This window comes from Pristis pectinata, chromosome 29 (genome assembly GCF_009764475.1).
Source record: "Pristis pectinata isolate sPriPec2 chromosome 29, sPriPec2.1.pri, whole genome shotgun sequence".
Taxonomy (NCBI): domain Eukaryota; kingdom Metazoa; phylum Chordata; class Chondrichthyes; order Rhinopristiformes; family Pristidae; genus Pristis; species Pristis pectinata.
Window position 1 is genome coordinate 6014724 of NC_067433.1, and position 20195 is coordinate 6034918.

At 44.0% G+C, this 20195-nt stretch overlaps 1 protein-coding gene across 1 annotated transcript in view; it reads right to left on the bottom strand.

The window, feature by feature from the left end:
• Positions 1-684: 684 nt before the first annotated feature.
• Positions 685-20195, bottom strand: part of LOC127584156 (PH and SEC7 domain-containing protein 3-like) — a 53680-nt gene continuing 34169 nt past the window's right edge. The window contains exons 8-12 of the mRNA XM_052040736.1: positions 10339-10364; positions 9849-9935; positions 6151-6318; positions 5323-5400; positions 685-719 (exon numbers count right to left, since the gene is read on the bottom strand). Coding sequence (XP_051896696.1) covers positions 685-719; positions 5323-5400; positions 6151-6318; positions 9849-9935; positions 10339-10364 — 394 coding nt within the window. The remainder of the gene's footprint in view (positions 720-5322; positions 5401-6150; positions 6319-9848; positions 9936-10338; positions 10365-20195) is intronic.

Below are 20195 nucleotides of genomic sequence, written 5' to 3' on the forward strand. Positions count from 1 at the left end.
TAGTTTTAGACACCCCAACCATGGGAAACATACCTACCCTATGAATGCCTCTCATAATTTTACATAGCTCTATCATGTCTCCTCTCAGCCCCCCTTACTCCTGGAAAAATATACCCTGCCTATTCAATCTCTTCTTATAACTCAAGCCCTCCAATCCAGGCAACATCCTTGTGAATCTTTTCTGCACCCTCTCTTCCACATCTTTCCTGTACTGTAGTGACCAGAATGGCACATAATACTCCAAATGTAGTAGAACCCAAGTTCTATACAACTGTTACATTACATCCCAACCTCTTGTACAATGCCTTGCCGATGAAGGCAAGCATGTCTTAGGCCTTTTTCACTACCCTGTCTACCTTAATTGTTGCTATGTACTTGTACCCCACCCCAAGGTCTCTCTGTTCAACAGTACTCCCCAGGGCCCTGTCATTTACTGTACACGTCCTGCCATTCACTGTATACGCCCTGCCATTCACTGTATATGCCCTGCCATTCACTGTATACGTCCTGCCCTGGTTTAATTTCCCAAAGATGCATTATTTTGCACTTGTCCGAGTTAACTGCCATCTGCAATTCTCTTGCCCACTTTCCCAGTTGATCTATATCCTGTTGTAACCTCAGACAACCTTCTTCAGTGTCCACTATACAATTTCGGTGTCATCTGCAAACTTATTATTCACAGGCTCAAGGAATATCCTGATCCTCAATGATGGCAAGGCCTATAATGCCAAAGACAGGTTGAAGCAATCACAACCATAAGTGCTGAGTTAATGATTCATCTGGCTTCCTCCTGAGATCACAACTATCAGAGAAGCCTTTCCATAGCTAATTCAATTCATATTATATTAAGAAAATACTGCAAAGCCAGTGGATCAGACAACATGCCAGATATTTTACTGAAGACCTATTTTCCAGAACTAGCTATGCTTCCTCCCAAGTTGTTCCAGTACAATGTGAAAAATTACCCAGGCATGTCCTGTTCACAAAAAGCAGAACAAATCCAGTCAGACTAATTACTGCACCATCAATCTACTCTCAATCATCAAAGTAATGGAAGGTGTCGTCGATAATGATATCAAGCAGCACTTACTCACTGATGCCCTATTTGGGTATTGCTAGAACTACTTGGCTCTAGACCTCATCAAAGCATGGACTAAAAAGGTAAATTCCACAGATGAAGTGAGAATGACTGCCATTGATATCAAGACAACATCTGAGGTCATAAAATTTGGAACATTGTGAACTGCAAAGAAGATAGTGATAAATTGCAGTGAGACATAGACAGGGTGGTGGAATGGGCAGACACATGGCAGATGAAGTTTAATGTCAAGAAGTGTAAGTTAATGCATTTTGGAAGGAAGAATGAGGACAGACAATATAGAAAGGATACTGTTCTAAAAAGGGTGCAGAAGCAGAAGCAAAAGGACCTGGGGGTATGGGTGCACAAGTCATTGAAAGTGGCAGGACAGGTTGCAAAAGCGGTTAATAAGGTATGTGCAATTCTTTTTCCTACTTCTGATGAGGGGTTAAAAATTTGAAACAGTGATTGTTTCTCTTTCCACAGATACTGCCTGACCTGCTGAGTTTTTCCAGCAATTTCTGTTTTTATTTCAGATTTCCAACATCTGCAGTTTTTTGAGTTTCACAATGCAGCCCAGTCCATCACGCAAACCAGCCTCCCCTGCATTGACTCCATCCACATTTCCCACTGCCTCAGGAAAGCAGCAACAAAATCAAGGACCCCTACCTGTCCAGTCATTCTCCCAACAGACAAAAGATACAAAAGCCTGAGAGCACGCACCATCAGACTCAAGGACAGCTTCTATCTCACTGTTATCAGACTCTTGAATGGACCTCTCATATGCTAAGGATGAACTCTTGAACTCTCAGTCTACCTTGTGGTGGTACTTGCAGTTTATTTGTCTACCTGCACTGTACTTACTCTGTAACTGCAACACTCTATTTTACATTCTGCTTTCTTTTTACAACCTCAATGTAATTTTGTATAGCATGATCTGTCTGGTTGGCATGCAAAACAAAAGCTTTTTATTGTACCTCAGTACATGTGGCAATAATAATCCAATATCAATATTAATAGAAACATAGAATATAAAAGCAGGGAAGCCATGCTGAAGCTTTATAAAACACACTGGTAGGCCTCAACTGGATTATCATGTTCAGTTCTGGTTGCCTCATTATAGGAGGGACGTGAAATTATTGAAGAGGATCCATAAATAATTTATGAGAAGGGGTTTGTGGGTGGAGCTAGTGAGTTGCTCTGGTAGAGAGCCAGTGCAGAAATGTTGGGCTGAATATCTTTCTGTGCTGTAACCATTCTATGATCCTAGGATCAAGTGTGGCATCGGGCGCCCTGGTAAAACTGAAGTCAATGGGCATCAATAGCAAGACATTCCAGTGGTTGGGAGTCTTACCTTGCACAAAGGACGATGGTTGTAATCGTTAGAGATCGATTGTCCCAGACCCAGAACATTACTGCAAGCCTTCTTCAGGGCGGTATCCTTAGGTCCAACCATCTTCAGCTACTTCATCAATAACCTTCCTTCTATGATAACATCATGCAGCGAGTTCTGGATAATATACAGGAACAATAAATGGCAAGTACTATTCAGGTTACAGAAGTGCCAAGCAATGACCATTACCAACAGGAGAAAGTTTAACCAACTACCCTTGATATTCAATGTCATTACCATCAGTAATTCACATCCCAGAAGTTAACTTTGAACAGAAACCCAACTAGACCAGTTACATAACCACTGTTGCTACAAGAGCAAGTCAGAGCCTGGGTATCCTGCAGTGAGTGACTCATCTCTTGATGCCCCAAAGTGTTCCCACAAGACATAATTGTGATATGATAATCCACACCCATCAAGATGAGTGTTACGCCAACAGCACCCAAGAAGCTTGACATCATCCAGAACAAATAAGCCCACTTGATTGGTACCCATCCACCACCTAAACATTGATTCCTTATACCATTATCACACAATGGCCGAAGTGTGCATCAACTACAAAATGTACTGCAGTTACTCACCCAGGCTACTCTTTGACAGCATTCCAAAACCATGACTTCTGCCATCAAGAAGCGCTAGGATAGCAGACACAAGGAAACTCCACCCATCTGCAGGTTCCCTTCCAGGTCAAACACCCTCCTGACTTAAAAATACATCGTTGTTCCTTCAGTATTACTGGATCTAAATTCTGGAACTCCCTACCCTACAATATGGTGGGAATAGCTTCACCAGAAGGACTGCAGTGGTCCAAGATGGCCACCTTCTCAACAGCAGTAAGGAATGGGCAATAAATATTGGCCTTGTTATTGATGCCAAGAGTTGTAGAGTAATTACAGAAATGGGCACTTCAGCCTAGTGAGTCTGCACCAACCATTAACCATCCATCTAGACAAATCTTACATTAATCTCATTTTTTTTATTCTCCCCACATTCTCATCAACTCTCCCCAGATTCTGTCACACACCTACACACTAGGGGAAATTTATAGTACCAACCTGCGTGTCTTTGGGATATGGGAGGAAACCAAAGCATGCAGAGTAAACCTACACGGTCACTTGGAGAATGAACAATCTCCATGCAGACAATGCCCAAGGTAAGGATTGAACATGGGTCTCTTGCCTTGTGAGGCAACGGCTCTACTAGCTACGCCACTAAATCGCTGATGAATAAATTTTAAAAACTCTTATGTGGTACCTCTGTCTACCATGCATAATTCTCCATTTTGGTCCATGCCCTTCTCTTACTACTTATTTACTATTAATATGTTTGTAAAAGACTCCTGGTTTTCCTTCTATTAGCTGTCAGTCTACTCCCACTTGGTCTCGTTGTTCTCCTTACTTCTTTTCCTACTTCCCCTCTAATGTCTTTATACAGGTAGTTCTGTTATTAGCCATAGATGCATTCCTAAGAAACCTCACGTTATAGAAAATCATGCTATAAAAACAATTATGTCAATGGGAAAAAGAGGGGGTTAGGGGCTACAGGATTTTCAAAAACAAAGTTGTTTTTAATAGCTGTTTATTTTGTTACTGCAAGCTAAGCGTACTGAAGGCTGAATGTTACATTGTTTAATAAAGTATCCTTGCACAAGTATTAATAGAAGTGATTGCTTGTTAATTTTCATGGCCTCCCGTAGTGAAACCAGCAGCTTGTGTTCTTAAGAGACAATGGTGTCTGATTACTGTGGGGAGGTTACATATAAAGAGATTTTTTCCAAGACTCCTTTTTTTGTCTGCTTGTCAATTTTCAAAGTAACTCTGAAGTGATTCTCTAGTTCCTGATCAAAGTCATGTTATAACCAATTGGCTGCTGTAATAAATAGGATTCCCTAATTCATCAATCACATTGTGTCCAATTCACGTTATAGAAACACGTGTTATAGCATAACTGCCTGTATTCAGTTTGGCCTTTTCTAATATTATCTACATCCCTTTTGTCATGTTTTCCCTTTTGTCCAAGTTCTATGTTGTTCCTAGTGCTATACTGGTGGCAACACGAGTGGGCTGCCCCCAGAACACTTTACTCTGTGTGTTTTGATGTACATGTGACTAATAAAGATATCCTATCTTATAGTTCATCTCACTGTCTATCTCACCTCAATGAAAGTACAGCACTTTGCAATTAGAATCACCTGGTTATATATCTCATTCAGTGCAATTAACTCCAAAATCTAATTTCACAATTAAAATAATTGTTATTTATTCATTCTTTGGGATGTGGGTTTCATATGGAAGGCTTGAATTTATTGCCTGTCCTTAATCACCCTTGAGAAAGCGATGGTGAGCCACCTTCTTGAACTGCTGCAGTCCTTCTGATAAATATACTCCTGCAATGGTTTTGGGTAGGGAGCCCCAAGGTTTTGACTGAGCCCCAAGATTTTGACTGAGCAACAATGAAAGAACAGAGATCTATTTCCAAGATGATGGTATGCTATATGGCAGGGAACCTTAAGGTGGCGGTGTAGCGACATGGCTGCTGCCTTTGTAATTTTTACGGGTAGATGTTGTGGATGTAGAGGTCCACAGTGGATGGGAAAAAGAACGTGGGATCTTCAGCTCTGATGAGTGGAAAGGGAACGGAGGAAATGGGGCTTTGGTGAGTTTCAGGGAAGCATGTGGAACCAGGGCCCCAGTGAGTTTCAGGGAAGCGTGTGGAACCTGGACCCTGGTCTGTTTCAAGGAAGCAACACACAAAGCGCTGGAGGAACTCAGCGGGTCAGGCAGCATCTATGAAGGGAAATGGACAGTTGATGTTAAGGGTCTCAACCCTGCTCCAGATTCCAGCATCTTACAGTCTCCTGTCTTGGGTTTCAGGTAAGTGTGTGGAACCAGGGTCCCGGTGAGTTCGGGGGACGCGTGGAACCAGGGACCTGGTGAATAGAAAAGGATGATGTTTCTAAGAAATAAAAGGAAGAAAAAAAATTACTATGCTGGTTTTTGTACCTGTCTTGCAGCTAAAGATGTTTGAGTGGTTTACATACATGTTTGGTTTGGAAAGAATTCAGGACGTGTTATTTAACAAATGTGATCCAGGGACCACATTATGTACACAAATCCATAGTTAAAAAATATTAACATGCTGCTGTGCAAGAAATCCCGCAATGACATCCTCTGATCAGATTTTAAAAGTATCTTGAGCTTGCCTTAAAGCTCAAGACCTATCTCCAGTGTCAAACTTTGATTCATATTATTTCGGATAATATGGTAATTGAACTTGACTGTAGATAACATGATCTTAATAATTCAAGTTGGCAGTAAATATAAACAATGTAGAAACCACAATCACACTAAGCTTATTAACAAAATTGGACTGCTTAAAAGTGGGAACCAAATTGGTAATTTTGCTTGTGATTACCAATTCTCTTAGTATATTCATTCGTTCATAATTTGTTCAAGTAATATTCATACCAATGAACTGCCAGGCAATGTTTCCAACAACAGGAGCATCAAACAGACGGCCAGATACCGAACCATCAGGAGTTCCGAATTGTCGGATAACAGATTATCGGAATTTTACTCAAATATGAAAGAAAGATAGTTATTTTTATGTAATGCATCTGTCTGTTGTCTTTCTCCCGTACGAAAATTGCGTCGTTTCAGATGAATGTCCCCCCCTTCACCCGCCCGACGAAAACCTTCCGTCGAGCTTTCGGCGCGCTCGAACATTGACGCATGCGCCGAAAACACAGCAGCTCTGACGGCGCATGCGTGAATAAAGGGCGGGCCCTGGAGCGCATGCGTGGCTGACAAGGCGCCCATCAGTTGGTAGATGACAGTGGGACTGATGACTGGAATGGTAGAGATAAGGAGAAATCAAGAGATAAGAAAGAAATAAGAAGATAACCAGAAAGGAAAATGATAGGGAATGGTGAAGGGTAAAGCAGATTGACAAAGGGATTGGATGAGATGGAAAATGAATCAAGAGAATAACAAGCTGGATCAAGACTCAAGCAAGTAAACAAGTGTTAAAAGTTAAAATCACAGTGGGAAGTGAGTGATTGTGTCATATAGTGGCATGGAATACTGATGCAATAATCAGCTATTAAACAGCAAAAAATACAGGAAATCTGAAATAAAGACAGCAATTTTCTGTTCTTATTCATAAACAGCTACTATTTGAATTTAATGGTAGGTTTTAGGAATTGATTGGGCCCTTTCATGTACTATGCTCCCTTTTAAGGAAAATAAATGAATACTGGATGCAAAAATTTGTGAAATGAATGAAATTGAGAAATTAAATTTGTAGTAGCTTATAGTTTTAAACATAAAAGCAAAATGCTGCAGTTGGGGAAAGAGAAACCATTGACATTTCAGGTCAAAGATTCTTCATTAGAAGAGTTCTGAATTGTTAACTTGCCTCCAAACTGAAAAGGTAATTAAGAGTCAACCGTACTGGTGGATGTGGAATCGTATATAAATAAACCAGACTAAGTATGGATGGCAGATTGCCTTCCCTGAAGGACATTAGAGAACCAGATGGATTTTTACAATGATCTGCTAGTCTCATGGTTTTGGTTACTGAGACTTGCATTTTTATTTTAATTCCAGATTGATTTAATTACATAAATTTAAATTCCCAGCTGCTGTGATGGGATTCAAACTTGCATCTCTGGATCAGTGGTCCAGAACTGTGGCTGCTAGTCTTGTGACTTAACCACTAAGCCACCCTCCCTGCCTGGCACACCTGCCTTCCCTCCCCTCCTTCCTGACACCACCCACTAAGTCAAACATTTATCAAGGCTCATAAGTTGCAATGATTGCAAATTTTATCATAGTTCTGCAGCTTTTCAGAATATTATTTAATTGCAATAATGCTGTAGGCTGTTGATTGAAGCATATGGAGGAAAATACAGATTTCTTAATTGGAACAAAATAAACCCTAACCTTCACTCCCTGGTACACTTCCTCCACTTGTGTTTGTCATTGCTACTAAAGACACAGCATCAAATTGCCAAGACATCCTTAACTGCACCTCCATTGCTTAGAAGGATATAAGAGCAGGGACATGTAACCCACCACTACAGGTGTCCCTCCAAGTCACATCCATCCTGACTTATAAATATATCACTAGTCTTTCATTGTTCCCAGGTAAAGATTCTGGGGAGTCCTTGCGTAGCGTTATTGGACGTATCTGCAGGTGGATTGTGAGTTTCAAGGCGGCAGTTTGGGGGCAATTAGCAAAATTGAATGAATTGGAGAGCATTATCAGAATTAACGTGCTATCAGAGAAAATGTGTTTATTGAATTTGTCTTTCACAAACTAAATTGACTTTTCAGTAAGAACTAACAACAAAGTTAAAATATTGGAAATCTTTATATCATTGTTGCCATCTTTGATGTGTTAGGTGTCATCACAGGCTTCACCTGGGAAATTTTATTCTTCTGATGTCTCACTGTTGATCTATCCAAACCACAAAAGTCACAGGTTCAATCTTTTGATTTTGCTACATTGACTGAACTCTGCTGAATCCATGGAAGTGTGCTGCTTTGGGTCTTGGAACTCCAACCCTGTTAGGACTTGGATCTGTTTAGTCAAATAACCTGTTGGCACTTATTGGCATGTCTCATGCCTTAATAATCCCCATTTTGCTGAGGTATCAGACTGTGTCCAGTGCCTATGAAGTCAGTGCCCTAAAAATTTGCTGTAAATAAAAGTAAATATATTTTTGTTAAATGATTAAATTTTTTAAAACCATATTCAATTATGTGCCAAATTGTTTCTGTTAGGAATTTACAATTGACATTAATTTGATTCAGACAGGTTTAATGAAGGGCCATAAACATCGTAATAAAAGAAACATTAGTGCCGAGAAATTGGATCAAATGCACTCATTTTTATTTTGGGGATAAACATTGCAAAATTGATTTCATTTGGAGTAGATCATGCTAGCAATCATTTCTAGGTGAAATTCAATCGTGCAAAACTGAATTAGACACTTGTGCATCTGTCATTTACATGCAGTGATGCAACAAGTTCAGCACTATACCTTTTACGATATTGACAGAGCAATCAAAATATAAGGAGCAATATTCTCTGATCATCACAGTGCCTTATAACACGGGAGTCCCAGGTTCAGTCCTGACCTTTGTGGAGTTTACACATTGCGTAGATTTCCTTTGTGTGTTCTGGTTTCCTCCCACATCACAAAGATGTGCAAGTTGGTATGTTAGAGACACAGGAGACTGCAGATGCTGGAATCAGGAGCAAAAATCAAACTGCTTGAGGAACTCAGCAGGTCAAGCAACATCTGTGGAGGCAAAGGGATGGTCAATGTTTTGGGTCAAGACCCTGCATCAGGACTGAGCGTAGAGGAAAGAAAGCCAGTATAAAGAGGTGAGAGGAAAGGGTGAGACAGGAGCTGGCCAGTGATAGGTGGAACCAGGTGAGGTGAGTAATGATGGGTAGATGGAGCCAGGAGGTGGAGGGGGAGTTTTGAGAGAAGGTGGTGGGTGATAGATAGAAACAGGTAAGGGGAAAAAATGGACATATGGAGCCAGGTGGGGGGAGGGAAGAAGAGGAGAGGGGGAAGGTAGAGAAAGAGGCTGGAATGTGATCATTGGAACCAGAGAAGGGAGGGGTAAATGGCAGATGGAACCAAATGGTAGAGGGGATAGGAACGGTAGACCAAAGGAGAAGAAACCCAGGAGGATAAGTGTGTGTGGGTGATGGGCAGATGGAAACAGATGGGGGGAGGGTAACAAATCTAGGCAATTGGGGGGGGGGGGGGGAGGGATGTGTGGAAAAAGTGAACAAAGGAAGAGAGAACCTTGCATCAGTAGGAGTGGGAAAGGAACCCAAAGGGGTGTGGGTCGGTAGGTTAACTGGCCACAGTAAATTGGCCTCAGTGTGTATGTGAGTGGTAGAATATAGGGAACATTGAGAATGTTGGGAGAATAAAATAGGATTAATGTAAATGGGTGGTTGATGGTCGATACGGACTTGGTGGGCTGAAGGGCCTGTTTCCATGCTGTATTCCTCAATGAAGCAAAGAAACATTGATCGAATGTGCACAGCATCTGTCAGCCATTTTGCAGACTCAACCTCTGTGCAAGCTCACTTATTATTCAGTCCATTAATGATTGCAGCCTTTTTACTTAATCCACATAAGTCAACACACTGTCATCTCTGCCTTATTGATCAATGCCTCATAATGGTATCAGACCATTTGCAGTGCAGGACTCCATTATGACAAACAATCCCTGCAAGGGGGTGTCCAGATGCACACAGGATCACTACATTCTCACCCCGCCCCCACACTCCCTGTTCATGTAATCTTACTTTCATGGCAGCTTCTTATTGCAGCTGGTCTGTGCCTACCATGGCGAGAAGTCCTTTGAGGTCTGATGATCTTCCCAGTGATCAGCACAGCAATGCCGAGGAGGTTGTGAGCTTCTTGTGCAGTTCCTGTTGGCAAGAATGCAGCTTTAAGATTTATCACTTGTTTTGAGGTAGGAAATACGATAGTGTGCTTTAGAAGACATTTTTATCCAATATAGTAGCTTTATCAGGGGTGTCCCAAGTTGGCTCTAGTGTTGCAATAATAATATTTAGGTCTACCTAAATAGCCCCAATTGAATCTTTAAGCATAGGTTTGCAACTGCTTTCTAACTTGGAATTGGAGCCAGTGGTATTAATTCCTGCTTATGTTCCTTATGATTAACCTGAAATTCAAAATGAAGACAAAAACTGGTATTTAAATGTTGATTTATCATGGCACCAGTTATTTGAAATCAAGCTCACTATAGCCCTTGCATAAACTTAATCTTGCATAACTATTGAAAATCTTTATGACCCTGGAATACCTTACCAAGATCTGGTTCACTGATAAACCTCCTGAGCAACAAAATAGTCATTTTTTATAAAAACATGTCTCATCTTAAAAAATTGTTTGAAAGTTACTGGATGAATTGAGCTATAAGGCAGCCTTGGAAGAAAACCTTGAATACAATGTGTAAAACTTTATCAGCCAAGATATTCTAGAATTGTGTCTGAATATAAAGAATACAAGGTTAAGTTCAGACTTTGTGTTGCAGACCTTTATGACTCAAATCCACTCAAGGATGAAATTCCAACAAAGTATTCTTGGAATCCTCTTATCCCATTTCCTCTCTTTGTAGCATTGTTTGCTTTCTGGGATACTGTGCTTCGTGATCATAGTGCCACTAATTATGGGTTGGTAGACTGACCTCTGATGGCATCAACAATAAGCTCAATGTCTTCACTTGATGTCCATACATATTCACTACTCCAACTAAGCCCAACATAAACTTGAGGAACAGCACCTCGTACTCTATCTAGGTACATTGCAGCCCTTGGGACTCGATATTGAATTCAATAAATTCATAAATTAGCCTTGTATGTTTATGTGAAAACTGGCCAGTTGTGATGTTAGGTGATCCACCTACAAAATTAACAGTTTTTCTCTTTCCTCAAATGTTGCCTTATCTTCTGAGTATTTCCAGTATTTTCAAGCAACTACTGTGCTCTGCAACTCACAGTTCCAGTGTGGTTTTTGTATTTGCCCTCCAACTGACCTAATTGATCTATTAATTAGAAAGCTTCAAAAGCATTGTGTCACCTGGAACCCTTGGTCTCCACCCCTCCACCTGTCAAAGTTGAGTTTATTGTCATTTGCACAAGTACATGTATGCACGGGTGCAATGAAAAACTTACTTGCGGCGCCACTCAACCAGGTGACCCATCTTGCTCCAGTGAGCTGACTTATCGTCACCTGTGATTCATGCACAATAGAAGTGTCGTGGGCAAATTTGAAGATGACATTCTATTTGTTTTCTGCCATCAACCCTTTTGCAATTTATACACTCACTTGTTTTCCCATTTTTCCAGCTCTCATTAGGGTCATTGACTTGAAAATTTAACTCTTTTTCTCTCTCTCCACAGATACTGCCTAAACTGCTAAGTATTTTCAGCCCATTCAGTTTTTATTCCATTGCTCTAATCCTGCTGGCTGACCCCCTGTGTGGGACTTTATTGAAAGCATACTGAAAAATCTAAGTACACTACACCCACTGGTCCCCAATTATCTTAGTCTCATCCTGAAGTCTAGCATGGTTACTTTTTCATAAATCCACACAGACTCTGTTCAAATCTATTATCTTTTTGGTGTTCTATTATTACCTCCTTTATTATAGATTATAGCATTTCTCTACAATTGATACTAGTCTGTTAGTTCCCTGTTTTCTCTCTCCTTTCTTAAATAGTGGGTTCACATTTGCCGCTCTGATCTGCAGAAAACATTTCAGAATGCATAGAGTTTTAAAAGATGGTAGCCCATGCATCTACTATCCCTATCACCATATTTTTTTTTAAAACTAGCACATCGGATCCTTGGGACTTTATTTCAGATTTCCAGCATTTGCAGTTTTTTGCTTTTAGATTTCTATTGACATTCTGAATAATAAGCAGTTAGTTAGTGGAGTGTTGGGGGCTGATTAGATAATCTATGCGTGGAGGTGAAGGGCACGGCTAGAATACGTAATGCATACTTTGTTTTGGCCATTAATAGGGATACTTTCAAATTTCAGTAGGAAGGGAGTGCAATATATGCTGTCCGTGGATTTTAAGAAGGAATTTGTCAAGGTTCCACTTGACAAAATAGTTAGCAAAGTTGAAACCCTTGGAATAAAAGTGTCAGTGCTAGCACTGATAAATTGATTGGGAGGGAATTGTTAAGGAGGAGTCATTAGAAAGGCTGGCTATGCTTAAAGCAAATTGGACACCAGGTTTGGATAGGTTTCGTCCTAGGCTACTGTGGGAGATGGGATGGAGATGGTAGAATCTAACTCTACATAGAAGAGAAGTTCCAGAGGGCAAGAATGGAAAAGTGACACCTGTATTGAAAAAGGTATGCAGGCAACTACAAGCCAGTCAGTTTAACCTCACCGGTGGAGGGCTTAGAAACAATAATCAGGGGAAAAAGTATTAAAAAAAACATGGAGATGTTTATAAAGGAGAGCCAGCACATACTTGTTAAGGCAAATGTTTGTCTAACCTGATTAATTTTTTTTGATCAGGTAACAGAGAAAGGATGAAGGGAGTGCAATATATGTTGTCTGTGGATTTTCAGAAGGAATTTGACAAAGTTCCACATGACAACATAGATAGCAAAGTTGAAACCCTTGGAATAAAAGTGTCAGTGCTAGCACTGATAAAATATTGCCTCAAGGACAGAAAGCAGAAAGTCATGGTAAGCAATAAGGATGGCAGAGGGTAATATTCCCAGGGGTCAGTGACTGGACCACTGCTTTATTCATATGAATTGAAGACTTGGATATGGTGTGTGAGATTAAATTTTCAAAGTTTGCAGATGACCTCAAACTAAGAAACAGGAGAACAGTAAAAGATTGCAGAAGGACATTGAGCCAGAATGGGCAGAAAAAACAAGGCTGGATAGATCTTCGCAAGTATTCTAGCATTTAAATAGAACATGGCTGAACGCTATCTGATCTCCACACATGTAGCTTGATAGCTGTCTAAATGACAAACTGTTGAGCTATTTTTTAATATAGTGTTCTAGAAGAGAGGGAGTTACGAACTTCCACTATCTTTGAAGAAGTACTTACTGATAGATTTTCTGAATGGCCTAGCTCTAATTTTAAGATTATCTCCTTATTTTACACTCTCCCACAAGAGATCATTTCAAGAGAAACTATCAAATCCTTTCATTGTCTCAAGCATTTCAAAGAAATTACCCTTAGTCTGTAATACTTAAGGGAATGCAAGCCTATTGTGTGCAACCTGGCCTCGAACTTAGAAACTGTCATTTAAAATCAATGTAAATGCTATTTTTATTGCAAAAAATGATATTTTGAAGTTATTTCATACAGAACTATATAGAATTTTCTGAATTATTATCAAGTGGATAAGACACTAAGTGTAGCAACAGTAGTGGAAAACAAATAAAACTGCAGATGTGGGAATCTGAAACAAAAACAGAAATGTTGGAAGACCTCAGCCAGTCAAGCAGCATCTGTAGAAAGTGAAACCTGTCGACATAGGGGGTCAGCGACCCATCCTCAGAACTGGGGGACGAATGGAGAGTTTACAGTTTTCAAAGCAGAACTGGGAGAAGGAGTGAGGTATAAGACAAAAGACCTTGGGCTAAGACAGATAAGGCAACAAGGACCATGACTGCTAGCAAGGCATTTTAAAGAAACGGGGTGAGAAAGTATAGCACAGATTTGATTTATGCGCTAGTTTTGTGGCATATTCTCTCTCTGTTTATTTACTGATATGTAAATTTTATAGTGATGCATTTTGCATGTATGTAAATTTTCCAGAATATATTACAATTCACTTCCTAGCTTTTGTATTTACTGTGTATTGAGTAAATTACTGTGTATTGAGTAAATTACAGTAGCATATTTCTTTCAGAGTTTCTTCCTCTCTATTTTCATTATTCCCCCTTCCTCCTCTCCAAAAAGCATTGACTCCTTGTTGGAGTTATTGCAATGTTTACTTGTCGATCCCTGCTACCTAGGATAAATGGCCGTGTCATAGTCAATGCAGGGATTCTATGCTAGCCTTGCAGCCGAACGTGGTATACATGTGCTTGTGTGTATAAACTTCTGGATCTATCCTGAAGTTACTCGCCTGTGGCAATTACACAGGCTTTAAGAATTTGACCTCTTGGGATTAGGAATTCTGTGAGCTTGGAGTTTGCAGAGGCCACACTGCTGCTTTCGATCAATAGGCCAGTTTTTTCATCGACTTCTGCTATGTTCCTATTTTGTTGAGTTAGTTACATGTTACTTCTGTTGTTGCAGAAAATGAAACGTTTTGTTCCTGGATGAAAGTCACCCTTGTTTTCCTTTAGATGGTTTATGTTCTTTTTCCAGAGTTGCAACAGGGCCTCACTGTAGTGTGACAATATTTTCTGGTGTGGCGACTCACCGCCTAGTTGGGCGAACCGGCTCGGCAGTCGGGTCGCGCGGTGTCGGAGCGACGAGGCCCAAGATGGCGGCGGGCCTCGTCTTTCCGAGCGACGGGGAGAACCCGCGCGCGGGAAAGTCCTGATGACGTAGGACTTATGTCATTGCCGGTTGTTTTGGGCGGGAACATTCTCCCTTAAAGGGCCCGCGCAAAGCGGGAAAATAAACCAGTTCTGTTTGGCAATCCTCCGAGTAGAGTCTTGTTTTATTCCGCGGTAGCAACCGCTACATTGGTGACCCCGACGGTCCAAACAGCTTTTGGACCTGCGAAATGGACGACAGCGCAGCAGCCAACGCAGTGGCCCTCAAGCTGCCCACCTTTTGGACACTTCGGCCCAGCGTCTGGTTTGACCAGGCCGAAGCGCAATTCCACCTTCGGCAGATCACCTCCAACTCCACGAAGTACTACCATGTGGTTAGCTCTCTGGACCAGGAGACAGCCGCCCAGGTTGGAGACTTCATCCAATCGCCTCCGGAGGAAGATAAGTACCCGGCTTTCAAAGACCTTTTGATCCGGACCTTCGGCCTCTCCCGTCGTGAGCATGCCGCCCGCCTGCTTCATCTGGATGGCCTGGGGGACAGATCCCCATCCGCCCGAATGAATGAGATGCTGGCATTGGCCGAGGGACACAAGCCATGCCTGATGTTCGAACAGGCCTTCCTCGAACAGCTCCCCGATGACATCCACTTGTTGTTAGCTGACGCCGACTTCAGCAACCCCCGTGAGGTGGCCGCCCGGGCAGATGTCCTGTGGAGGGCCAAGCGCGAGAGCGGTTCGTCCGTCAGTCAAATCACCAGGCCGTGAGCCCAACGCCCGCCTCGCCCGGCCCCAGCAACCGAGCAGCCACGCCCCAGGAACGCAGACGACGACACGGGTGACCAGCTGTGCTTCTACCATCAGAGGTGGGGTGCGGAGGCCCGTCGATGCCGCCCACCCTGCAAGTTTCAGGGAAACGCCAGGGCCAGCCGCCGCTGATGGCTACGGTGGCTGGCCGCCGACAGAGCCTCCTCTTCGTTCAGGACAAGAAATCTGGACGGCGTTTCCTCGTTGATACTGGAGCGGAAGTCAGTATTTTGCCCCCGACAGGCCGCGACACTTGTGACAGGCCACCAGGTCCTCTACTCAATGCCGCCAACGGTACAACGATATGGTCTTTCAGCACCCGTACGCTTCAATTACACTTTGGCAGCAGCCGCTTTACCTGGACCTTTACCCTTGCCACCGTTGCCCGACCACTCCTAGGAGCCGATTTCCTTCAGGCCCACAACCTGTTAGTCAACCTGCGAAGGAAGTGGTTAGTCCACTCTAGCACTCTCCGGACCTATCCCCTGGGAGAAATCAGCCCACCAGCCCCGCGCCTGGACTCCATTTCCCTTTCTGGCGACGATTTCGCCAAGCTCCTAGCCGAATTCCCATCGATTTTGGCACCTTCGTTTACAAATTCTAGGCCCACACACGGGGTACGACACCACATCATTACCACAGGGCCACCCCTTCATGCCCGAGCACGACGATTACCTCCAGACAAGCTCCGCCTGGCAAAGGAAGAGTTCCGTCACATGGAGGAGCTGGAGGGTGGAGGCCCTGCGGCGACTACCGCAGGCTGAATGACGCCACCACCCCGGCCCGTTATCCCATCCCTCACATCCAGGACTTCGCAGCAAACTTACACGGGGCCCGCATCTTTTCCAAAGTGGACCTCATTAGGGGATACCACCAAATCCCGGTCCATCCGGATGACGTCCCCAAAACTGCGATTATCACCCCATTCGGCCTGTTCGAATTCCTTCGGATGCCGTTCGGCCTTAAGAACGCCGCGCAGACCTTCCAGCGGCTGATGGACGCGGTAGGCCGAGACCTGGACTTCGTGTTCATTTACTTGGACGACATACTGATCGCCAGCCTTAACCGCCAGGAACACCTTTCCCACCTCCGCCAGCTGTATTCCCGCCTCCGCGATTTCGGCCTCACGATCAACCCGTCCAAGTGCCAATTCGGACTTGAATCTATCGATTTCCTCGGCCACAAAATCACCAGCGACGGGGCAACACCCCTACCCGCCAAGGTGGATGCTATCCGCCATTTTGCCCGCCCCGACACAGTCAAAGGCCTACAGGAATTCCTTGGGATGGTCAACTTTTACCATCGTTTCATCCCTGCAGCAGCCCGTATCATGCGCCCTCTGTTCTCGCTGCTGGCTGGTAAGGGCAAGGACATCACCTGGACTGACGAGACTGCGGCTGCTTTCGTTAAGGCCAAAGACGCCCTGGCAGACGCCACGATGCTGGTACACCCCAGGACCGATGTCCCGACTGCCCTCACGGTAGACGCGTCCAACACCGCAGTGGGTGGGGTACTGGAACAGCTACTCGAAGGCCGCTGGCAACGCTTGGCATTTTTCAGCAAGCACCTTAGACCGCCCGAACTGAAGTACAGCGCTTTTGATTGGGAACTTCTAGCGCTGTATCTGGCGGTCCGGAATTTCCGATACTTTCTAGAAGGCAGGCCTTTCACCGCTTTCACTGATCATAAGCCTCTGTCCTTTGCTTTCTCCAAAGTCTCCGATCCCTGGTCAGCTCGTCAGCAGAGACATTTATCTTACATTTCCGAGTTCACAACTGACATCCAACATGTCTCCGGAAAGGATAATGTCGTTGCTGATGCACTTTCCAGACCAACCATCCACAACCTATCCTTGGGTGTCGACTACACGGCCCTAGCTGACGCACAGCAAGCCGACGACGAACTGCCCAGCTACAGAACCGCAGTCTCGGGTCTGCAGCTCCGAGATTTTTTGGTTGGTCCAGGTCAGCGGACCCTACTTTGCGACGTTGCGACTGGTCAGCCCCGCCCTATAGTCCCTGCAGCCTGGCGGAGACGCGTTTTTGACTCGGTACATGGGTTGGCGCACCCGTCCATCAGATCTACTGTCCGACTGGTTGCCAGCAAGTTTGTCCGGCATGGCCTGCGCAAACAGGTCAGTGAGTGGGCCAGGACTTGTCCGCACTGCCAGACGTCAAAAATCCAGCGACACACCAAGGTCCCACCACAGCAGTTCGAGCCTACCCGTAGGAGGTTCGACCACATACACGTCGACCTCGTGGGCCCTCTGCTGGTTTCAAGAGGAGCCCGGTACCTCCTTACCATCGTGGACCGGTTCACGAGGTGGCCTGAGGCAACCCCCCCTGACTGACATCACAACTGATTCCTGCGCCTGGGCGCTGCTCACAACTTGGGTCTCACGTTTTGGCGTTCCGGCCCACATCACTTCAGACAGAGGCACCCAATTCACTTCCAGTCTCTGGGCTGCATTAGCGAACCTGCTCGGGATGCAGCTGCACACCACCACGGCCTACCATCCTCAATCAAACGGGTTGGTGGAACATTTTCACCGCCATCTGAAATCGGCCTTGATGGCCCGCCTGAAGGGTCCTAATTGGGTTGACGAGCTGCCTTGGGTCCTGCTCGGCATACGCACTGCCCCCAAAGAAGACCTCCGCACTTCGTTAGCTGAGCTTGTATACGGGGCGCCACTAGTTGTCCCCGGGGATTTCATACCTGCCCTTCGGGACCAAGGGGAACAACCCCCAGCAGTCCTACAAAGACTGCGCGAGAAGCTTGGCGCCTTGGCCCCGATTCCCACCTCACGGCACGGTCAAGCCCCATCCTGCCAGCCCAAGGAACTACGGGACTGTAAGTTTGTTTTCGTTCGCAGGGGCACACCTCGGGCGCCATTGCAACGACCATATGAGGGACCGTTCCGAGTCATACGGAATAACGGATCCACTTTTATTTTGGACATTGGAGGCAGGGAACAGGTTTTCACGGCGGACCGCCTCAAACCGGCCCATTTGGATCTGCAACAGCCTGTCGAGGTTGCCACGCCGCGATGCAGAGGCCGCCCCCCTAAGCGGCAGCTGGCACAGCCCACGGACCTTGGGGACTGTCTCGCCGGTTCTGGGGGGGGTTGTGTGGCGACTCACCGTCTAGTCGGGCGAACCGGCTCGGCAGTCGGGTCGCGCGGCGTCGGAGCGACGAGGCCCAAGATGGCGGCGGGCCTCGTCTTTCCGAGCGACGGGGAGAACCCGCGCGCGGGTAAGTCCTGATGACGTAGGACTTACGTCATTGCCGGTTGTTTTGGGCAGGAACATTCTCCCTTAAAGGGCCCGTGCAAGGCGCAAAAATAAACCAGTTCTGTTTGGCAATCCTCCGAGTAGAGTCTTGTTTTATTCCGCGGTAGCAACCGCTACACTGGACTCTCTTGCAGAGAAAGGTTTGAACACCAAATAAACAGTAGTATTTTCTTCAATTGCTCCCCATTGTTCTTGCCCAATTTCAAGAGCATAGATGCTATACTTTCCATAAGAGGAAGAGAATATAGTTGAGCTTAAATAAAAATAGAAAATTCTGGAAACACTTAGTCGGTCAGGCAGCATCTGTAAAGAAAGGGGAAAAAAATAGAAGGGCCTAATTTAGCTATTGTACTAGGTGCTGCCATTTCTATAATAGTGTGAGAGTTTCTGTGATCTGAGGGCACTGGGGGGAATTATTATAGTTGTACTTAGATGGCTTGTATTATGTGACCTTATACTAGTTTAACAGAACAGTGAAATTTAATGTAACCTGTTATTTCCTCTGTCAGTTCTGATACGTTTAGCGTTGATGTTATATTGCAAGTTTGGCAGACTTGGTTATTTGTACTCGTATTTAAGAAGATTCCTTTGGAAATCTTGGGTTACAAGAAAGCATGCTGCTGGTTGACAAGCAGTCTCCATAGATTCCTCCATGAAGCACTCTGCCCTCATAAGTATCCAATCAAAAGTGACAGGAAACAAATGGGGCATGACCCACACACACCAGGAGGTGAAGTATCCTCGGGGCATCATAGTATATGAAATGACAAGAGTTATTTTGACACAGTTTCTTAGGGCTGTCATATGATCCCACAAACACACAACACAGTGTTACACAGATTTCGAACAAACCAACAATCCTATCTCTCAGAGTCAGTATCAAATGTTCTCCACCTGCCCCTTAAGTTTCTCACTGAACTCTGTGTGCATTGCAGCTAAATTTCCTGTTTGCTGTTAAGACCTGTAAGTTTTTTTACGCATTTTGGTTAAATGCTAAATATGAGTTCATTTGTCTTTGCTTCCCATAGAGTACAGTAACAACGCTGCCTGTAAGAAACATTTGTGTGTGACATGTAATTTAAAATAAATCCACGCAGCAAAGGTTGGAGTCTTAATCAGCTGAAATATTTTTGTTATATTAAACATTCAATGTAATTTTGAGTTGTGTTTATTGATGCTCAAGTCTAGCCTTACTTTTCCATTAATGCTTTTATTGTGAAAATACAACATTTCAATAAATTAGAAATGTGGATGATGATGTTGTATTGAATTGTACAGAACAGAAGATCCCAGTCGCATTCCTGGTGCACAGAGAGTTACTTGATTGCATCTGTGACTACAGTTAGGTTGCTCAGATAGTTGGCAGTGCTCTTGCACTCTTAATCAGGCAATGTTCTTGCCTAACCACCTTCACTGTAAGAGTGAAAATATAGGAATTTGTACCATGTAGAATGGTTAAGACAAATGGCAGAGAAGTGTTGAAGGGCCAGCTGGAGAAGCACATAGGAGTGAAAAGAATAGTAAAATATAGAGGTATGGGATGGGATCAGGCTTGTGTGGAGCATTAAAATGGCATGAT